Here is a 22,438-nt window from a genome sequence, read left to right on the forward strand (position 1 = left end):
TGTTCAGTTAAAAAAGCAAAACAATGTGGTTTGGTTCAGTTCTCAATTTTAGTTTTTAGGAACCGTAAAACCACATGAACTGAATTAATGGCTATAGTTATCCTTCTTCGTGTTTCAATTTCTCTTGGTTAGTTTTCGTCTTTTTTTAATATATTTGCTTCTTCTTCAACGAAATTTCTTATAGTCTTGGTATAAAATAGTTTTGATGTGTATTTGAGGTGTGAAGCGTCGTAATTTCTATGTTAGAAATCTTTTATTGTGATTATTGTGTTTTATTTGTTACTGCTTTGTATGAAATAAGTACATCTTGTAAGTTGTTTGAAAACCCTATTTCATAAAATAGATGAAAATTATTTTATAAACAATATTATTTTATAAACAATATTATTTAAAAAAATAATAGTAGAAAATATATTGAAAAAACATGAAAGCGAATATTACACAAATTTATATAATATTTGGAAAAAAAGAGTGATGTAAATCGATCAACCGAACCAAACCAAACTAAATCGATTAGTTTGGTTTGTTTCCATTTTTAAAAATTCTAAAATCAAACCAAACCAAACTGATGGAGATATTATCGATTCAAACATTTGTTGACAAAAAATTGGTTCAAACCAAACTGATTACACCCCTACTAAGAAATGTCGGCTTTATAACAGAGGTTAAGTATACCTAAATTTTTATGGACGCCTGTTCTAGCTACAATTAGATTAAGATGGATCTCGTGGATGTGCCCAAGGCAACATTCATGTTCAATCATGACAACTACTACAATGTCATTCCTTTTGAACTGAAAAACACATACACCTTCTGCTAAAGGCTTATAGATGATGTATTCTCAAAACAAATAGGGATAAACTTAGAATTCTATATTGATGATATGACCGTGAAGAAATCACTGAGGAAAACCATTATGCAGATCTAGAAGATATTTTGGAATAAATGAGATATCACTTATGCCTAAACCTGCAAAATGCTCTTTTGGTATACATGAGGGAAATTTCTCGGGATTTATGTTAACTAAGAAATGGATAAAAGTGAATCCATAAAAATGTCAAGCCATCATCAACATGAGAAGCACATCCTATATTAAAGAAGTTCAACAACTTATAGGGCGCCTAACCGGCCTATCCCATTCATTTCCTTTCTTATGCAGGTGACAAGGTGTTCCATTTCTTTTCCCCTTTGAAGAAGAAAGAGAAGTTCATATAGACGAATGAGTGAGAGGAAGCATTCTCCAACTTAAAAGCATTCATGGCATCGTCGCTTACATTGACATGCCTAGTGTGATGTACATCTCATCATATGAAAGATGAAAACATGACATTTCAAAATGATATCTCTCAATGAACATTGACATTATTCCATGGTTAATATTAGTATAATCGGTCTTGCATAAGTCTCGCAATCCAGATAGATGCATCATATCAACAAATCATTATTCTTGAGGAAATCATGATACTACAGAAAAATTATTGTCAGAAACTTTGAATATTATAACACATGTTTTCCAAGAATAAATACAGTTGAGTTTTTCCTCTATGTTCGCACATGTTTGGGAGCATGGTCGTGATAAAGAGGTAACACCGATAAGTCATACGGGGTCCTCCAAACTCATTAGGAACACTTGCGTTGTCAGCAGGTGCATCAACCTAGATCGATGGGGTTTTCGGGTCATTGGGAGGTGACACCAACGTCCTCCGGGAAGCCGAAACTCGAGATGCATGAATCTTAGAAGTTGATGTCTCTGCATCTAACGAACTAGAATTAACTGGTAATTACGAGGGTCGTGCTTTTTCCCTAGAACCGATGCATGTTGCGACACTTTATCAAGCCTCATTCGATCTTGATTATCATCCATGTTGCCTATAACTAAACCACACAAACATTACATTGTAGAAAAAATCAAACTTGGATGAAACACGATGAAAATCAAGCCAAACAATGCAGATAGAATTTTTTTGGAAATGCACATCCGAATTTCTAAAAAAATCAAATTTTGAACAAATACAAAAAATGCATTTAAGTATTGACCTGCAACTCAGAAAAAATGAAAAACTTACAGAAATGCAATGAAATCCAACTTTCTCAAAACACATTGCTCATCTAAATTACTCATCAAACACATTGCTCAGTTAAATAACCTATATAAACTACATACACAATCTAACGCTCAATTTCTACAAATGCATGTACATAAAAATGAAACATATAAAGAAATTAAAAACTTACCAAATGTGAGTTTGATGTTGAGCATTTTGATTAATTGTGTTGAGAGTAGAAATTTGAAAGAGTATGTTGGAAATGAGAAAGGAGAAGAGTTTGATGACCCGTCAGATTTGCATTTTCGTAAGTTATACGGAGATGCATTTTCATCTTAATTTTTGACATAAAATTAGGATCTGACTCAATGGCGGAGCCACAGATTTTAGGGAGCCCGAGCAAAAAATTTACACATTGATTTTACTAATTTTACATCATGTTTCTACTAATTTTACCCTTAATTTTGTCCAAAAAATTTACACCCTATTTTTTATTAATTTTGCCTTTAATTTTTTCTAAAATTTACTAATTTCGCCCTTAGTATTGTCTAAAAATCAACTATTATGTGGAAAATATATAACAAAAGGAGGAGTTGAGCCCAGGCGCGTGCCCGGGCTCGCTAAGCTATAACTCCGCCCTGATCTGATTCACTTGCAAATGAATTGCATGTGAAGGAGGTGTACAAAATATATATTCGTCTTCCAGTAATAATTTTGATTTTTCACAAAGGTGTAGCTTTAGGGTGGGAAAGGTAATCCCAAAATGTAAGTCAATTCATTTACGGTGGTTAATATTGGGCCGAGTAATATTGAGGCCCAAGCACATTGTTCAATTCTGTTCTGCTGTATTCGACTTCACTGCCCTCACTCTGTCGTCGCCGTTACAACTACTGCCTCCCGAATCTCCGCAAACTCTCTGCGTTCAATTTAACCTTTCAAGAATTCAAAACCCTTCTGTTATTCCTATCATAAGGTAACTCACTTTTCTTTTTCTCATTTCGATCTATTATTTTTATCATTCTCTATAACCATTTCGTTACAATCTTTGTACCTTGTCATCGACATAGCATTATAGTACCAATCGAGTATATAACGTTGTCTTCGTTGTGTTCTGTGGCCATGCACACCACATGTTTGTCATAATTCTTGCTGATTTTTATGCTTTCAAAGTTTATGCTTAGTATTTATAATTCTGTATTTGTTGTAATAGAAAATATATTCCTTTATCAATCATCACTGTCTATTTGTTCTCAAGATTCTTGATTCAACTATGCTGCAGTTTGAATAAACAGACATGTCTGATACTAGGACAAATCCAACATTCAGCAAATCAACTGGGTTGCCGCGAAAGCGCTTCTATAGAGCACGAGCTCACAGCAACCCGTTAAGCGACTCCCACTTCCCTGTGCCGTTAACACCCGCTCATGTTGACTATTCTCTCCATTATCCTCAAGCTGATAGTTCCAAAAAGATCAAGTTTGCTGATATTGGCTGTGGTTTTGGAGGACTGCTCATTAGTCTCTCGACTTTGTTCCCGGAAACACTGATGATTGGAATGGAACTTAGAGATAAAGTGTCCGAGTATGTAAAGGAACGGATTTTATCTTTAAGGGTTGCGAATCCGGGTCAATACCAAAATATTTCTGTGGTCCGAACTAACTCGATGAAGTACATTCCGAATCACTTTGAGAAAGCACAACTCTCGAAGATGTTTTTCCTGTTTCCTGATCCTCATTTTAAAGAGAAGAATCATCGTCGTCGGGTTATTAGCCCGTTCTTACTAGATGAGTATGCTTATGTTCTTGAGGTTGGTGGAATTATATACACGATAACAGACGTGGAAGAGCTTGGGGAATGGATGAAATCGTGTTTGGAGAATCACCCTCTGTTTGAACCATTGACTGAGAAAGAACTTGAAGCAGATCCAGCTGTTAAGCTTTTAACCTCTGCTACTGAAGAAGGCCAAAAGGTTGCTAGAAATGATGGACAAACTTTCCAAGCTGTTTTCAGACGCATTGCGCGATCTGATCAGATATCGTAGACGCTGATTGCTTAATCTAAGGTACTGGGAATGCAAAGAAATATTGCTACAGAAGAATCATAATCATATGGTCTTTGCATTCTTCATTTGTTATATATGTACTAATTTTCATTTCATGTTGAGTAGAACCTATTCGATTGAAAGCGGAATTATCTTGCAGAGTGTAGTTCAGGATGTAAAACATTTTTCGATTTGTCATAGCAGCAGTTTTGGTTCATTAAGATTTGTCTTCAATATGATTATTCACTTTTGCAAAGTGAACACTATGAAGTTCCCTGGTTATTCATTTATTGTTTATCCTTTACTACTTGCTTGGCTTCTGTTTATCATCAGTACACTCTTTCCTATGGCTTGCATTATCAATAAGGGTTAGTTTTCTATCGTATTTTATATAATTTAAAAGGCTGTATATAATTAGAATTCAAATCAGAATGTATTTGTAATTATTTGTAGTGATTATGTCATATAAGTATAGTTATTGAGTATGTACTACTTTATGGAGGAACAGAAAATGAGAAGATATCTAAGTCAAACTTTACTTTGAATTGGTATCAAGAGCCCTTGCTTGTCTCGTGATCTTCTTTTCCCTTCCAGCAGCGTACTCTGGTCTTGGTTAAGAAAAACTTAACAATATGCACCACTAATGTAACAATAGTGGGTGTCACTCTTTGTTCTTTGCACATCAGTATTGTACGGTCTTGTTTCGGTCACTTTGTCTCGCTATTCATAGTATTTTGATCACCAGTCTTGTGTTCAATCAACACGATTTCTGATTCTTATTATTCGACGTATTCATCTTGACATTCTAGGTCTGTTGTTTCCTCATAGAAAAAGAGAACTTTCTATATACTCATCTTATTAGAAAAAGTTATCGTTGCTTGAGAGTTTCAGTTTAAGATGTGCGTGAAAGGAAAAGATGTGGGATCATAAAGATGGTACTTCAACACATTTAGCTGAGAGTGTACTCGAGGCATGACAGACATTTGATGCCTAAATTATATATTGGAACCTCACTTCCATTGAACCTCACATAGTTAATAATTTGTGTTCTTGTTCTAGTGTTAAAGATAGGTGGGATTATGTGAGGCACATTTACAACCAAAACAATGAAATACCAAAAGATTTAAGTTGGAACTTGACATAGCCTAATATTTTGTCAAAGCAGACTTTTGATTCGAGTTTAGGGATGGCAATGGGCGGGTCGGCGACGGTTATTATCTTGCCAAACCCAAACCCGAATTCTCAAACAATCTATGTTTTCTTTCCCAAACTCAAACGGAGATGGAGAATTAAAACTCAAATCCGACTCAAACGGGTTTGGGTTGAGTTTGTATTTTTCTGCCCCGCCACCATCCATTTAGTGAAATCAATTTTTTTAATAAAAATACTTATTTTTTCCAAAATTAAATTACTTTATAAATAATAAAATGAAACAATTTCAAAAAAATTCATACATACATTTCAAATATTTTAAATAATAAATACAAATTAAAATATCAAAATTTTGGTCACGTATTTAATATTTTAAATTATCAAAAACATAATAATAATAATATACACAATGAAATAAATGGGGCGGGTTCGGAGTGGGTACTAGTGTCACAATTACCCGACCCGTCCCCATATTTTGTAATAGGGAAAATACAAACCCGAACCCAATCAAAACGGGTTTTCTCTATCAACTTTGGAGCGGATTCGGGTGGGTACCCGCGGGTACCGGTTTTGTTGCCATGCCTATTCAAGTTTGACCATATTGCTCGCAACTGCACTAGAATTACTATAAGCAATATGGCCACATCGTAGGATGTACAACCTTACATGCAAAGAAATTGGTGCAGGCCTTTCATATCACTACCTCTTGGGTCAAATCTTTGCCACCATGCCTCCAATAGTGTTGTTGCTAGTGCCTGACTCTAGAAAACATGCATAAAAAAGGTACTGACTCTAGAAAACATGCATAAAAAAGGTACTGTCAACCTTTTATGCCTTATGCATCCAAAGTAATTTCAATATTGCCTCTCAACTTTGACATGTTGATATACTAAATCCTCCAATTGCATTGCACAATATTCACAAAATACAATGGCAGCTAAAACATTCAGACTTCTGGACTGTGAGTTTGCTAAGCAAACTCTATTCTCTTTCATGTTGAGCTATAGAATCCCTGTTGATCTGGACTTTAATGATTGGCTATTGAGTATCCTTTCATGTGGAGACTTATTTAGTACTCAACTGTTATGCACCCTGGTCTACAAGCTTTGGTTGGCCAGGAATTTAAGGTTGTACCAGTTCAAGGAGTCTTCGCTGGTGCGGGTTGTGGAGGAAGCTCTTGCAAGTGTTTTGGAGTTCAATAAATGGCATACTATTGGGGGGTGTAGTTTCTGGTGAAGCTCTGCAGGAAGAAAAGAGCAACAGGGACGTGCATACTTTGCGGTTGATGCTAGCACTTTTGAGGGTGGGATAATGACCCTGGGTTGCTCGAATGCTACGAAATTTTGCAGCTCCGCTCTATTTGTTGGTAGATAGCCTATTGGTATATTTGGGGTACTCAATGAATTTATTTTTCTTAAATTGAAAATTATCTTGAATTTCTAAAAATAATAAAAATGTCAAAAAGAGTTAAAATGACTCTAATTAACATTGTATCTTCTCCGAATTCCAACCATTAATTTTTTAAAAAAAATTTATTAACAAATAAAATTAACACAAGTTTTAAAAATAAAATAGATAAAATGACATCTTGTCAGCTATCAAATATTCAGCGAAGTTAAATTTGTTACTTTTAAAGTTCCAGAATAGGGCTAGGCTCTAGTATGTAATGTTGAAATCAATTTCTTTTTAAAAATAACTGTGATATTGAATGGAGTTCTCATACATCCAATGCAAACACAGTTAGTTAAACAAAACAAAGAATGATCAAAACATTATATCAGAACGAAAAGAATGAGCAAAGCAAAGTCGTAGCCTGTTTAACTTGATCATCATTAAAATGAGTTATTCATAACAAAAGACAGTTGACTTAAGTTTTTATTTATTGACGTAATGGTCCACACATTCTCACGAAAATGTAGCAATCCCGCTTTGAACCCAAGATTACAAACAAAATAGTCAAAACCAGTAAACTGTAATAACGAAGACATTTGACTTCTTAAGTTGGAATCCTAAACAAGGGAGGATCAAGAGCTTGCCAAGAAGTAATATGTTTGGCTGGATCATATGTTAATAACCATGTAAACAATCTGATCAATAAGGAACTCTATGTAACATGATATAATGTCCTGCATAAAAAATGGTCATTACAAGTTAAAATACACACATATTAATTGATTTATTAAGACTAAGCCCAACAACAACTGAAACGGAAGAACTAAACAAACCTAAAGATGACCAAGATTCTTCTTCATAGCGTTTATGATTTCCCTTGAAACAGCTCCTTCAGGCCATGATCCCCACTTGAAAAGAAAAAAAACTCTGCATCCCTGCTAAACGTCAACTAAATATATTTAAAAGTTGTTGTTGCATAAATTAAGATACTCAAATGTAATGAAACTAAATATATTTAAAAGTTGTTGCATAAATTTAGATACTCAAATATAATGAAACGGCTAGACAATGATCCATATTTAGTTACCTAAGAATAAGGGTCTCTGCAATGGCTTGTAGAAACAATAAACTGTGGTTCTGATTTGCAGATGCAGCACTGCCAAAATCAATCAGCTCAATAGCACTAGACTTTTGAAGGCACCTGAATTGTGTTTCATCCGATGAAGCCTCTGTATCAAATCACATAATTTTACATAAATATACTATAATGAATCCACAAATGTCATTATTTTTGTATGCAGAAATCTCAAATGCCTTCCAGATAGGAACATTCACATATCCAGTATGAAACAAACAGTATTTTCTGGATTCAGGTCAGTGTGGATTAGGCCCAGTTTATGCATGTCTGAAGATGAAGAGGCACGATAAACAAGTAAGAAGACACAATAAAGATACACTGCATCCTGGGACAAACTAAACAAGCTAAAGTTGTAGGCTTGTAGAAGAACAAGAACAATCCAGAGACGTGCTATATTCTACAGATTCCGAAAGTTGTTGGTCCAAGCTTCTCAAATACTCCCTCCATTCCTATTTATAAGCAAATTTTAACCTTTTACATTCATTGAATAAATGATGTATTTAGTCTTTATATCATCCAAATACAATATTTATGCAATGAATCTAAAAAGTCAAAATTTATTTATAAATAAGAATGGAGGGAGTAACTGATAACACCATTAAAATGTGTTGAAAGGACCTTTTCTGCTTAGTTCCAAGATCTATGAATACATACCGCATGGACATATGCACACATGCAAATCTATTATAGCTGGACATGGAAAGTCAAATTATTTGCAACCTAAGTGGGAATTAATTACCATTTCTTCCTGAATTAAAAGATAAAAAGCAGAACAAAACAACATACAGAGACGCACACATAAAAGAGACGCACACATAAAATTGAGAAAAAGAACTAACCAATTTTTAAATAAAAAAATCCAATCATTACATCCATTTTCACAGTAATTCAGCTCGGTATAAAATTTATCAAAACTAATTTCTTGACTATGATAAATCCAGGAAAATATTTTGGTGAAAGAAATATTGTAAGATTACTTACAATGCATATGTGATTCTCGTAATCAATTGAACTTTGGATCTGCACACAGCTACATATAATAATTGTGATGGATAAATATTAATCATCCCTTAATATATATATAAAACCATAAACAAATTTTAGCAGTCATTATATTACTGTATAACATCTGTACCGTGAGTTTCACATATAATTACCTCGTTAGCAATATATCAGTATCTGGTTTGGCAGTCCCAACATTCCCAAACTCAACCAAAGCTACCAATAGCACTGGCATAATGCTGAATGACACAAGCACTGTCACAATTTACGGTGAACATGTATCAGCATCTTCTTCGACAAGTTCCATCAAGTCATTGGTTCTAGTTTGGTGTAAAGCCAGCTCTTCTAGAATCCGAAAGATCTCTTGTGAAAATGGCTTTGAGTCGTCGGCTGATACAAATTCTTGAACCACATTGTTAACGTCAATCGAACTACTCCCCGGGGTTTTTTTTATCCTCTTGTTTCTTATGAGTTTCCTAATATTTGATACATCCTCCCACATGCCAAGCTCTGCATATATGTTTGCAAGCAAAACATAGTTACCAGATTCCTCAGGCTCGAGCTCCATGAGCTGTTGCATTGCAATGACAGCAATCTCAAGATTGCGATGAATCCTACATGAGCTTAACAAAGAGTTCCATATCCTTGAATCCGGCTTTATTGACATCTTCAATATTGTGTCAAGAGCCTGACCAAGGCGTCCCGAGCGTCCAAGAAGATCAACAAGGCACCCATAGTGCTCAATTTCTGGTTCCATTCCATAATCCTCCCTCATAACATCAAAATATTTCAACCCCTCGTCCCACAAGCCAGCATGAGAGCAAGCCAACAAAACACCAAGAAAGGTTATCTCATTAGGAGCAACTCTCACTTTCCGCATTTCTTCAAAGAGTTGAATTGCCGCATAACCTTTTCCATGATTAGCTAACCCTCCAATCATTGTACTCCAAGAAATCACATCCTTCTCAACCAACTGATCAAACAAACTCCAAGCTTCATCAATGCAACCACACTTCGCATACATTTCAACCAATGCATTACATATTTCACTCTTCTGCAAAAACCCGTTTTTATCAGCATACATATGAATCCATTTCCCAACCTCAAGAGCTCCAAGGTGCGCACAAGCCGGCAAAACAGCTATAATACTAATCTCATCAGGGTCAATCCCCACCATTTGCATCTCCCGAAAAACACCCAACGCCTCCGCATAACAACCTGCTCTAGCATACCCAGTTACCATAGTCGTCCAAGAAACAATTGTCCTAACAGGCATCTCATCAAACAATTCCCTTGCACTCTTCATCTGCCCCAATCTCACATACCCAAATATCAAACTATTCCAAGAAATCACATCTCTATGACCCATTTCCTCAAACACCTTGCACGCGTTAATCAAATTCAAATCCCCACATTTCGTATACATATCAACCAACGCATTCCCCGTTATATTACCCGAATCAACCCCAAATTTAAAAACCAGCCCATGAACTTGCATACCAAGACTTCCACACATAATCCCCGCACACGATTTGATCACAAACGGGAACGTAAATTTGTCTGGAAAAACTGATTTACTTGAACGTGCAAGCATTTGTATGAAGAAAGTAATTGCTAAAGAATGGTGGCGATTGTGGGTGTGAGTTCTGATTATGGCATTGTATGAGAAGATGTTTGGGTGAACGAGTTGTTGAAAGAGAGAAGTAGCGTAACCAATGTGGCCAATGTTGTCGCATGAATCGATCATTTTTGTGACCAAAAAGTTGCTTTGTGAAAGTGAGAGCTTGATGATGTGAGCGTGAATTTTCTTGAGATTGGTTATGTTGGAGCAGTTTTTCAATGGGGTTATGTAACGGTTTTCGAGTTCTCTTATGAAAATCGTTGCCATTGATGGTTAATTTATGAATGAGGGTTTGCTATAATTGCAGGATAATGGAAAGGGAGTGAGGAATTATACGTTTTTTTGATTGGAAATTCATCTGGCGCTGAAAGTTTTGCTACTACTCTAACCTTGCAAGGCAAATGTAACGAAGGAGTCTTCGATGTAGGTAGAAATAGGCCCTATTTCAGTATGACAGAACGCAACAGCGGAGGGAATTGTTTTACGTAGATTTTTGAAAATTTTGATATTAGCTGATCAATTTTTAAAAAATGAAATACTACTGCACAAATTTTATTTTTTTAAATACATTGAATAATTAATAAATTTAAAAAGTAAAATTGACATATAATATAGAATTGAAGGAGTAAAAATTAAAGGGTAAAAAAATAACAGAAGAATTTTCTATTGACCGTTTGACTGACAACTTGAATTTTGGATCAACCCAACAAATTCCTTACACCAAACTTTTACTTATGCAACATTTATATCTATTATAATATCAAAAGAGAATTGAACTCTTGATTTACCATTACAACACGATCTTAACAAATATTAAATTACACAATTCTTATTTTATGTTTTTTGTTCTCTCGACAGTAAGATAATGACAAATATATAAAAATAATTTATATAAAGAGAGAAAAAAGAGTTTAAAATTAGATTTTCGTGATTAGAAAAGTCCCTAAAGACTCCATTATATAGAAGAATTTTTTTTTCAAGAAAACAAATAATCCATTGACCGATGTCACTCTCTAATTGATTGGCTTATAGTGCTAACCGATTAGACCTAACTTAATTAGGGAGAAAACCAATCAGTTTTAAAGAATAATCAGTCAAAAGGTTTCTAATCGATTAGGGAGCGAACACACTTCGTAATTGATTAGATGCAATTTCTAATCAATTTTTACTTTCCTTATTGGTAAGGACACTTCTTAATCGATTAAATAAAGACCATAAATAATTTTAAAGAAAATTTTTAAATAGAAGCTTGTAAAATCATTATGTGTGTGCACGCATTATTTTAGTACCTTGAGAGTTACTCAAACTTAATTACACACTATTGATTATAAATAGATAAAATTACTCTAAGGCGTAGAATCAAGTAAACTTTCATAGAATTCAGTTCATTTGATGTTGATATTTGCATTCACTATCTTTGCTCTCATCATCAAAACTTTCTTAGTTTTTCATTTTGATAAACTTAAATTTGTTTCTTCCTTATTTATGCTCTTGATTATTTTAGCTGTATTGTTTTATCATCATCAAAATCATAGTCATAGTTACCTGCACATCTCATAGAACCACGTCATCCTCATGCAGAGACATGCGTAACAATGGATATAAGTCACTTTAACATAATACATATCATTCTTATTGAGGAAACCAACATCAAATATCCTCATCTAACAAGCAACTAAAATTCTCTGAATAAGATAATATATTTCCTAAAAGCTCAAGTTCTCAAACAAACATATCCCTCATTCACCTTAAGTTCCTAGTCCAAACCCTGTTAATAGGGCTTCCCAAATGACCAATTTTTCATGTACACTGAGTCAATACCAGAGTAGCCTTGGAAAGCGAATGCTTAAGAAAATATGGTCTTGCCAAGGGTCATCCCAATAAAGGTGAAAAACCCATTAATCACATTCCTCTATAAACCCCTTAATGAACAAGTCGGCAGTATCTTGAAGGTCTTAACCAAGAAGGGAAATTCCTTTCCATCGCGTGGGAGGTGGATTTGACCCAAACGATCTACCCGTGACAATAGATCGAACTACCTAATCCATGTTTAGCAAGAAGAATTTGAAACCAGAGTCCTTCACTATAAAACAACCTTCATCTTCACTTACCAAGAAGAACCAAATTAACCATACATAGATCTCTAATATTCAAAACCCTATCACTCATAGGCTTACACACCCCCTCTCGAGACACCTTAGGGAATTTTAAAATTTCCATTGTTTCCCCAAAGGAAACGCCCCTAAAGTCTCACCGAACTCTTCCAAACCTTGACATGAATTTTGAAGAAAAAAAAAGGAAGAAAATGGAAATAGAATTGAGGACAATATTTAAAAGGACCAATCGACCACTCAAGTTGACATACTTGTTGCCCGGAGAGTAAAGTCTTATAGAGATAAAATTAATCATAGGCTTTCAGGTTGACTCTTAGTGGGGAATAGCGTCAATCGGAAGCCCTAGATATTTGAAAGGGATAAACCCTTGTTTGCAAAAAATAAAACCTTAGGTCATAACCAAAAACAGTAAGGCCACACTAACCCCGATTAAGATGTTTTTTTAAAAAATTACTCAAAGCCCAAAAGCAAGCTAAAAAACCCTAAGAATATATTTAATGGCGTAAATATTGTCAACATATGCTTCTCCAAAAAATCAGAGTATAATGCATTGAAGATGGAAAACCATTAAAGCATGAGGTTTTCACCTTAAACACAAGGGAAAAAAAAAAGACCAAAGTCTACAACCCTACGAACACACACCACCCAAATTGTTTTCTAGCAACATAAACAAGACTAAAGACCCCCTGTTCTTGAAACCTCTCTAAATATTGATCTCTTTGAGCGAAACAACTATTGACTAGGATAGCCAGTTTCTTTGTGAAAACAGACACGAATCCAAAAATGCCATTTTTAACAAAAAAGTAAATCTCATCAACATATAGTAAAGGAAACTCCAACTAACAAAGTCATAAACTTTTATGAAATCAACTTTAAAAATAAGGCAAGTCTTTTTAGATTTTCTTACCAAATCAACAATTTCAACGTTCAATCCACCAAAAGACAACCTTTTAGGAAGAACGACGGACTATGAGAAATTATCTTATCCATAATCGAAGTCAATTTTGAAGCCAAAACTTTTACAACAAGCTTATGCAGGCAATCTAATAGAGGTCACAACTCACCTAAACATGAAGGAGATTCCACCTTAGGAATCAATGTAAGAAAATAAGAAGAGAAAAAGAGTGAGGTAATGTTGTCAATGCAAATAAATGATTAAACATGACACCCACATTCACCTTAAGAAGCATCGATAACTTCAGTGAAAGCAAAATAAACACACATGAAACCAAACTTTTATTCCCCTGACTGGGCAACCACCAAGTCAATCTCTAACAGCAAGAAAGGGAAAAACCAAGCCAATTTGGTCCTCAAAAGTGATATTCCAAAAGGTAATCCCATCCAAAATACATGTCAATATAGGGTTCTAAGAAGTGATTGGTAAAAAACCTCACAGCCTCCTAATGCACCTTTTTAACTCTTCACACAAACATTGCCAACATATAAAGCCAAGATAGCATTTCTCCTCAACCTACTTGTAACATAAACATGAAAATACATGAAGTTACCATCTTCCTTTTTAAATTCCCTATCCTCACACCTTTGAACAATTTGAGAGTGTTAGGATCTATGAGGTACCAGAGTTCAACAAGCTCCTTATTTTCTGAGATAACATCGTTTTATTGTAACAAATCTAACCTAGCATCCTCGGACCAAAACATTCTCTATGCTAAAGCTTCATGTCTCTCTTAAGAGATATCTCTTTTGAGGACGAAGGTTTTCCAACCACAACAAGGTCAATAAAATTGAATTGTTTATATATAAACTTGCATTAGTTATTTCTATATTATAGTAAAACAAAAATAGAATTGTTTTTGCATATATTATAGGTTGTATTTATAAACTATCTTGAAAAAACTAGAAAATAAGTTGGAAAAAATTCTAAAAAATGTCATAATTTTTTCTATAATTTCTCCGAAACAACTTCACAAAACCTATGTCATCAGCTAACCTCAAATAAGTCAATTCAAGGAGGTCCTAGTAGGATATATGATGAGGATAGGAATAGTCACGAAGTATAAGAGAAGCCCCTCTTAGTATCAGAGAAGTCCCTCTATTCTGGGTAAACATTGCTGCTAGTGACAATTTTGCTCTTAATCACATTCTTAAATCAGAGTAAAATGATTAATATACTAGTAAATACATTACATTGAAACTAACATAACTGTTAACATATATAAGTTTATGGCTTTTTAATAAGAATCACAGCCTTATTTTTATTCAAAGAAAACTTGTAAACAGGGCATCGATCCAAAGTAGTCATATGCACAAATTCAAAATGAGCAAAAATAGCTAGGATATTAACTTTCAAATGATAATGTCCCAGGATAGATCCTTGCTTACCAGAGTGTCATCTGAATGATCAAAGTAATCAGCGTTTGAATACATTCTAAATTGTTGGCATAATGTTCTTGATACTTTTCTTACTTTCCACCTTCTTGAGCACAACATAATTCCTCTATCAATTAACTATTTGTCAGCAGAATGTTCTCATACACCACATCCATCGCAAATACAGTTTTTGTTGTGAATAAAACTGATCATTATAAGAATATATACTTTCAAGTTTCAACTCAACTAAACCAGTAGCAATAAATGAAAAATAAATTCATTTAAGGCAGGGCTAGCCTGTGCAACTGATAACAATTCAAATGGGAGTCATTTCACAACAAAAGGTATTCGACTTCTTAAGTTGTAAACCTAAAGAAGCGGTGATCAAGGGCCTGGCGAGCAGTAATACGTTTGGCCGGATCATAAGTCAATAAGCCATGTAATAAATCAATTAACAAGAACCTCGAGCACTCTACATGACGTGATATAATGTCCTGCATACAGAATAATAACTGGTCATTACAAGTTACAATGCACACATACTGTAATTGATTTATTAAGATCAAGCCAAAAATCACTTATATAGAAGAAAGGAACAGAACAAACCTTAAGATGACCAAGCTTCTTCACTGCATTAATGCTCTCCCTTGAAACAGCTCCTTCAGGCCATCTTAGTCGAGATCCACGCTTGAAATATTTTTCTGCACCCTTGCTATATATTGATTGTCAGGAAAACATTAGTTAAAAGATATTACTAGATAAATTTAGTGCACTCAATTAGATGTATCGCAAAACAATTAGTTTACTGGAAAGAGAAATTTAGAGTACGTGCTGAAAATTCATTACTTACTTAGCCTTTTTAACCATATGCTCTGGTAGAGGTCCCAAAACTCTCTCCATCATTGCAAGGTGCTCCAAATTTTCATGTGTCTGAAACAATGCTTCTCCCTGACAAAAGTATGTTAGTTAGAATGCTAAGACCGGCTGTTCCAGATACAAACCATGCTTACATCTTGACAGATGGAAGACCAACCGTGCATAATTCGTAAAGAATACATCCAACACTCCACAAATCACACGGCGTTGACCACCCTAGACCTGGAATAGCATTCCACATGCATGAGAAAATACATTAACAACTAAAAACTATATGATCAGCCAAACAGTCTATTAATAATTTCCCATAATCATCAAGAAGAAATAGATTTGGCATTTCAATATTTTTTTTCATAATGTCAACATGAGAGAAGAAACAAGATGGACACTGAAGTGTATAAGAAAAAATAATAATTGGGTATTCTTCAAGAGAATACAATCTAAATGTGAAAAATATCAGTCATTTCATTACAAAGAGCTCAAAACAACCAATAAAGTGAGCGCCAAAGATCCAAGATAATAAGAGAAAATGGGAAATAGTTCTTAGAAGATTTAATCAGAGATGTGATATGCAGCTACCGGAAATATTTTTCAAAGGTCAAAATATTTCTCATTATCAGTCACTATTTTCATCTTCAAGCACATGTTAACTGTGATACACATTTACTCTGGACAGAGGAATGGACAAACAAGTAAAGCAACACATTCTCACCAACCAAAAACATGTTTCGTTACCTAAGATAACCTCAGGGGCTCTGTAATGCCTTGTAGAAACAATGGAGCTATGGCTCTGATTTGCAGACGCAGTACTACCAAAATCAATCAGCTTAATAGCACTAGACTTAGGCAAGCACCTGAATTGTGTTTCATCTGAGAAAACCCTCTGTACCAGTCAAGTAATTTTCATTAGATATATTTTTATAGCGAATCTACGGTTGTAGTTATTTTTTTATCTGAAAACGCTAAGTACCTTACAACTAGGAAGCTTTACACAGTCAGAAGAAACAAGAAGTATATTTTCTGGCTTCAGGTCGGTGTGGATTAGCCGTAGTTCATGCATATCTGAATATGACAATGCACGAGAAACATATATATTACAAAGTAAGTCGGACACAACAAAGATACACTGCATCCTGGGACAAACTAAGCAAAGCTAAGGAAAAAGATGTTGATTTATAACCAAGAGATATATGAATAAAACATGAGGAATAAACGGTTGAGGTCAAGAATAATATCCACAGACATGCTACAGATTCCAAAAGCTGTCGTCCAAATTCACGAACAAGATCCACAGGGAATGGGCAGTATTTATTTCTCTTTAGAAAATCAAATAAGCTTGGTCCAAGCTTCTCAAAGACCTGATAACACCATTAAAATGCGTTGAAAGGAATGTTTCTACTCAATTTCCAGATCTATGAATAAATCCCACATGGACATGTGTATACATAACAATCTATTGTAGCATAAATCACCTATCCTTTCCAAACTTAAAAAATAAGCAGCACTAAAGAACAAGAAAACTATGAGAACAAAACTAACCAATTTCAAAATAATGCAAAATTAACCTCTACACCTAATCCAATTCAGTATTCAACTCACTACCAAATTTTATCAAAACTAACTGAATACGACAAACTCTCGGAAAATGTTTTGATGAAAGGAAGATAATTAGACTACTTACAATGCATATGTGATTCCGGTAATCAAACCAATTCTGCATCTGCACACAACTGCAAACAATAATCGTGGTTGAGTAAATATTTATATTAGTCATCTCTTATCGCAAAAAAAACAGTAAACAAACAACCAAATAACCAAAATTTAGCAGGTTAGTATACCGTGAGCATCCCACATCACTCTTCACAAGTCGCTCCAGCACATCAACCTCGATCATTGCCGCGTCGCGATACTTCTGGATGCTTCTAATCACCTTGATAGCTACATAATCTCTTGTTTGACGATCCCAACATTCCAAGACTCGACCAAACGTGCCTACAGCACTAGAAACATGCTGAATGACACAAGCAGAGTCACAATAAAAATTTAAACTTGTATTCAGAGACAACTTGACCGCTAACCTTCACCCATTTTGCCGAGAATTTTATCTGTCATTACAAAATTTACAAAAATATTAAAAAATAAAAATCAAACCGCTAGATCTTACAAAAACTAATATCAATAACAGCACGTAAGCAGCATAGAATTGAAAATCAAAAAGAAAACCAAATTGACAAAGATTTATAATCATAATGAATAAAGTTTACATCTAGGAGTGAGATTTTCGCCGAGATTGAAAACATAATGTCCATCCCGACCTTCGTTTCTTCTCGGAGGCGATGCATGCTTTTTCTCGATTCCTTCATCACCAACCACCGTGCAAATTCTCTGTGACTAGAATATCGAATTATCAACCAAAATACGGGAAAAAAATGAAGAATTATGAAATTGAAAGAGGTTAATTAACCTGCGGAAATGAAGGTTGAGGAGCTACATCCCATTCGAGACGAGGTCGTTTCCGAGTTCGTTCCCTTTCCATGATAGAACCCATTGGCATGCAGATAAAGTTAATGGTTGATAAGCATATCTGCTACGAAAAATTAGAAATGGAGTGAGAAATTGAGGAGAGATAGTTGTGGGGAAGATGAAGAGATAGATACGGGTCCTGTGTGTGAGAACGGAGAAACGAAACAAAGCCGTTAGGCGTTAGGGTTCTGTTTACTCATTTTGTACTTTCTCTTTTATCGCATAAAATTGTAAGGACAACACAATCTAGTCGCTAAATCATCCTACTTCATTATTTTAACCATAATTATTAGTAAATTTTTGTAACTTTTGACTTTTAATTTAATTGCGTCTAAAATATTTCCTTAATGTATCGATGATATAAAAAATTTACATAAAATATATTGATTAATCTCTTATCTAAATTAATTGAGAAATCTTAATTAAAATATATTGATTAATCTCTTATCTAAATTAATTGAGAAATCTTAATTCTTCTTTTATTCAACTAATTAATTATGAGAAAAAAAATATACATTGTCCAACCAATCACGACCATGTTGTTAAATTGTAATTTCTTATGTCGAAAAGATTTGATTTGATTTTAAAGTATGGAAACAAATTGTTAAAAACATATTTGATTTAGATCTAAATTAGATATATTTGATTTTGGTATTTAGATCTAAATTAGATAGATTTGATTTAGGTCTAAAATATATTTGATTTGATTTGATTTAGTTACAAAATAGGTATTTTGGGTTTTTTTATAGTTTTGGGTTTTTGGCTTAGAGAGCAAGCTAACCTAAATCTATAAATAGAGGGAGTAACCCCTATTTTTGTAATCAAGTCAATTGAGTTGTATTCACAGAATTTGCAGTTGCAAGTGAATGATAAAGTTTTCCATAATTTGTGGGTAGAGAGAAACTCTGCAGAAAATCATTGTCTTTCTTTCTTTCTTTTATATTGTTCATCGTTATTGTGTGGTGTTATCAATCTTGTTCATTGAGATTGGTAGAAAGTCATCATAGGTTTTGGTGGATTTCCAACATTTGGTATTTAGAGCCCCGGTTAATCGATTCAAGGCAAGAAGAATGACGATGACAATGAATCATCCGAGTGGGCACTTTCTAGCGACCCTTCCAATTCTGAAAGGAGATAATTATGAGAATTGGTGCACGCAGATGAAGGTTGTGTTCTGTTGCCAGTATCTTGTGGAAGAAGGGATAAAACCGTTTGCAGAAGACGCGACGGATGAACACAAGACTGCACATAAAGAATTGAAGATAATCTTTATAATACAAAAGCTTAAATTGAAGATAATCTTTCATAATACAATTTTTCCAAAGGAGATGGATTCCAAAAAATGCATGGATTGAAAGTTATGAAATGATCAAGTTGGCATTTCAAGGTTGTCAAAATGTTCCAACACTTAGAAATTTTTCTAAGTGTTAGAACAAATTTCTTTTTCATATTTGGTAACCAATTATCTCCATGATACAAGTTGAAATTTTTCAAGCAACCTACATGAAAGTTGAAGTATGTAATCTCACCTTTCCAAAAAGTCAAAGAGCATGAAATTATCATACTCGAGCAATGAGAAACGAATTTGGGAAGATGGCACCATGAAATTGCATTAGAGGTCCATTTTTTGGACAAGTTCATGAACAATCCTCTAGCCTTACCACAAGATCTCACTTTACAGGTCCTATTACTTGCAAATATCCATATAATTGAGCAATTACACAGATCCATATAATTTAACCATATAAAAGCAATTGTAATCATTAAACACCAAATGTAACACCTCCATAAACATCTCATAATCTCATTTTCTTCAAGTTGCAACTCGAGGTGGTTAGAGAGATTGACGTACTTTCAGTTCAAAGTGAGCATTATTGCAAGTTCCTGGGACCTCACTGAAGCTGTAAAAATCATCAAGTCATTTCCAAAAGTTCTCTAACTCCATATCCATCACTCACTTCAAAGGTAAGGCTTCTTGACTTTGAACTTAATGTTAGGAACTTCATTTTGAACAATTCTTGATTCTATTATGTTTGCTTTGATGTGAAGATTAAAACCCCTAACCTATCTTCCATTGATTTTTATTGTTTGTCATTTAATTTTGTTTTAAAGTTTTAGGGTTCTTGAGGTTTTTTTTAGAAATTAAAGAGCTATAGTTAAAATAAATTTATGATGTCTATATTTTTGAACACGTAAAATTCTTAGCGACTTTGATTTTTACATCACTGCATTTGGTTGAGAAATGAAGAAATTCAATTTTGAAAAATTTGAATTGTCCCAAGGCTGAAGATGAAGTTCATCAGCACCATTTTTTTATTTTTAGAAGCTTATTTAAAATATAATTCATTGATTGCATTCAAATTAACGGGTGTATCACCATCCCAGTGGTTAAGAGAGCGCGCATGTCACCCATAGGCTCGGGGTCCGAATCCCACTCGCCCCAGACTTTTTGTGCTTTTTTATTTTCATGTATTTCTGACTTGTTTTCAAATACAATTGATTGAGGGGATACTATTATCACTAACACGCAGTGGCCTAGTGGTATTATTTTAAACCATTGACACTAAGGGCCTGAGTTCAAGCCTTGGCAGCCATGCATAGAACCTTATTTGTATCACTTGTTTCATTCATTTTTTTCTCAATTTCTCTTAATTATTTCTATATGCAAATTTTATCTTTTTAAGATTATTTTTTGCACTCTCCTTATTTATTCCCTCTATTTTGTGAATATGTAAAAAATTCCAAAATAAAGTATTTTTGTATGATTTTTTAAAGGTCTTTTGTAGTATCATTTTGATTGATCCCTTTACTTAAGTGATCATTTGTGTTTATGTGACAATAATATGCTTTGGTTGTGCTTTAGTTGATGTTGATGACATGATTAATTTGGATTTCTACCTAGGGTTTAGTATACTTTTAAGTAAATGAGCTTTGTTTAAATACTAAAAACCCTAATCTGATCGAGGTATTTTCCCTTGCTTTTGATGCAGTGTCTTATTGATACTCCTTTGTCCCTCAATGCCATGATAATATCTTGATACTCATACTTGCTTATATTATGATAATATTACCATATTCTTTGTAACTTAAACTTACAAATGGTTGTCCTTACTTCACCATGTTTGTATACTTATTGATGTGATTTGTCTGCTTGGTGGTTGTCCATATTTGTTTGATTGATCATACATTGTTAGATCTTTTGTATACATACTTGTTTGATCTACATGCACGCGCGTATCATGTGTATATACTTTGTATAGACTTCTTTGTCTTAATAGATTTGACATCCATTGTTGATAATTAACCATATGTTCATATTTTATCCATGAGAATATTATGTCTATATATACTTGCTTACATGTTCATGCACATCAATATTCATACATACTTGATATGATTATAACCTTGATGCTTGGCTTTGTTGAGGCATGTTCTTTCTTTTACTCATAACTTTTATATACTTGTGAATATATTGATACCTTTGTCTATACTTAATATACTTTGGTTGTGTTCATGATACACATGTCATATCTCACAGTCACACATATTACTTGAGATGATCACCACTAATACTTGCTTGAGATATATGATATGATTGTTTGATTCCTCATTGATATTGCTTGTGTCACCAAATCCAAATGAATGAGATAGTATTGACCAAAATTTTCAAGGTACTCATATCTTTTCCTCCTATTTATTTTATGCTTCGTATATGTAAAACTTAGCACCAAAACCCTTGCTTTGCATTTATGAAGCTTATCACTCCCTCTTTTAAATCTTTCTTTGCATTACTAAAGTTTATACATTTTTAAAACATGTTTTGTATTTCTAAAACTTAGCATTTTCAACTCTTACTTTGCATTTCTAAAGCTTACATCTCTTTTAAAACTTGCTCTGCATTTCTAAAGCTTAGCATTTCAAAAACTTGTTTTGTATTTGTAAAACTTAGCATCCCAAAAACATTTTGTCATTTGGCTCTTTATTATCCTTTTGAGGGAAACAACAAATGCTTTGCCTTCCTTATTGCACAATAAGCACAAAATGGGATGTCTTGCCGAGCATAATAAAACTCTTTTCTCACCATCCCACTCTAATTTCACAAACAAAAACAATAACAATAAACTTTAATATATATTTTCAAAGAGGTTTCTATAGAGTAATATAGATACATATGGTGCTAATATTTTCCCTTTGTATAACCAA

The 22,438-nt window shown here is 34.0% G+C and overlaps 3 protein-coding genes across 6 annotated transcripts; 1 reads left to right on the forward strand and 2 right to left on the reverse strand.

The window, feature by feature from the left end:
• The first annotated feature begins 2,838 nt into the window (after nt 1-2,838).
• LOC131654723 (tRNA (guanine-N(7)-)-methyltransferase-like) lies at nt 2,839-4,307 on the forward strand. Its single transcript, XM_058924668.1, has 2 exons — nt 2,839-3,018; nt 3,325-4,307. Exon 2 carries the CDS (start codon nt 3,340-3,342, stop codon nt 4,084-4,086), a length of 747 nt encoding a protein of 248 aa, XP_058780651.1. The 5' UTR covers nt 2,839-3,018; nt 3,325-3,339; the 3' UTR covers nt 4,087-4,307.
• Nucleotides 4,308-7,527: 3,220 nt separating this feature from the next.
• On the reverse strand, nt 7,528-14,644 carry LOC131660007 (pentatricopeptide repeat-containing protein At2g20540-like). Its single transcript, XM_058929116.1, has 4 exons — nt 8,926-14,644; nt 8,750-8,798; nt 7,718-7,859; nt 7,528-7,565 (listed from the first exon to the last, which is right to left on the reverse strand). The coding sequence occupies exon 1, from the start codon at nt 10,656-10,658 to the stop codon at nt 9,036-9,038; it is 1,623 nt and encodes a 540-aa protein (XP_058785099.1). The 5' UTR covers nt 10,659-14,644; the 3' UTR covers nt 7,528-7,565; nt 7,718-7,859; nt 8,750-8,798; nt 8,926-9,035.
• A 140-nt stretch (nt 14,645-14,784) lies between these two features.
• LOC131660009 (serine/threonine-protein kinase AFC3-like) lies at nt 14,785-18,473 on the reverse strand. Of its 4 annotated transcripts, none has more exons than XM_058929120.1 (12): nt 18,177-18,473; nt 18,028-18,097; nt 17,791-17,817; nt 17,551-17,704; nt 17,394-17,442; nt 16,956-17,070; nt 16,683-16,774; nt 16,448-16,595; nt 15,870-15,934; nt 15,687-15,784; nt 15,443-15,548; nt 14,785-15,330 (listed from the first exon to the last, which is right to left on the reverse strand). In XM_058929120.1, the coding sequence occupies exons 1-12, from the start codon at nt 18,264-18,266 to the stop codon at nt 15,193-15,195; spliced, it is 1,152 nt and encodes a 383-aa protein (XP_058785103.1). In that variant the 5' UTR covers nt 18,267-18,473; the 3' UTR covers nt 14,785-15,192. The 4 variants fall into 4 exon arrangements, with proteins under 4 accessions (XP_058785103.1, XP_058785102.1, XP_058785100.1 ...); XM_058929119.1 differs by having other exon boundaries at nt 18,028-18,103; XM_058929117.1 differs by having other exon boundaries at nt 17,977-18,103.
• Nucleotides 18,474-22,438: the final 3,965 nt, after the last annotated feature.

This window comes from Vicia villosa, linkage group LG3, assembly GCF_029867415.1.
Source record: "Vicia villosa cultivar HV-30 ecotype Madison, WI linkage group LG3, Vvil1.0, whole genome shotgun sequence".
Lineage (NCBI taxonomy): Eukaryota > Viridiplantae > Streptophyta > Magnoliopsida > Fabales > Fabaceae > Vicia > Vicia villosa.

What these genes read in the sequence shown, in the direction of transcription:
- LOC131654723 (XM_058924668.1), top strand. Translation starts at nt 3,340, where the DNA reads ATGTCTGATACTAGGACAAATCCAACATTCAGCAAATCAACTGGGTTG.
- LOC131660007 (XM_058929116.1), bottom strand. Translation starts at nt 10,658, where the DNA reads ATGGCAACGATTTTCATAAGAGAACTCGAAAACCGTTACATAACCCCA.
- LOC131660009 (XM_058929117.1), bottom strand. Translation starts at nt 18,266, where the DNA reads ATGCCAATGGGTTCTATCATGGAAAGGGAACGAACTCGGAAACGACCT. An exon ending in CATATGGTTAAAAAGGCTAA is followed by an intron (nt 15,549 to 15,686) that starts GTAAGTAATGAA and finishes ATCAATATATAG; the next exon opens with CAAGGGTGCAGAAAAATATT. An exon ending in AGAAGCTTGGTCATCTTAAG is followed by an intron (nt 15,331 to 15,442) that starts GTTTGTTCTGTT and finishes TTCTGTATGCAG; the next exon opens with GACATTATATCACGTCATGT.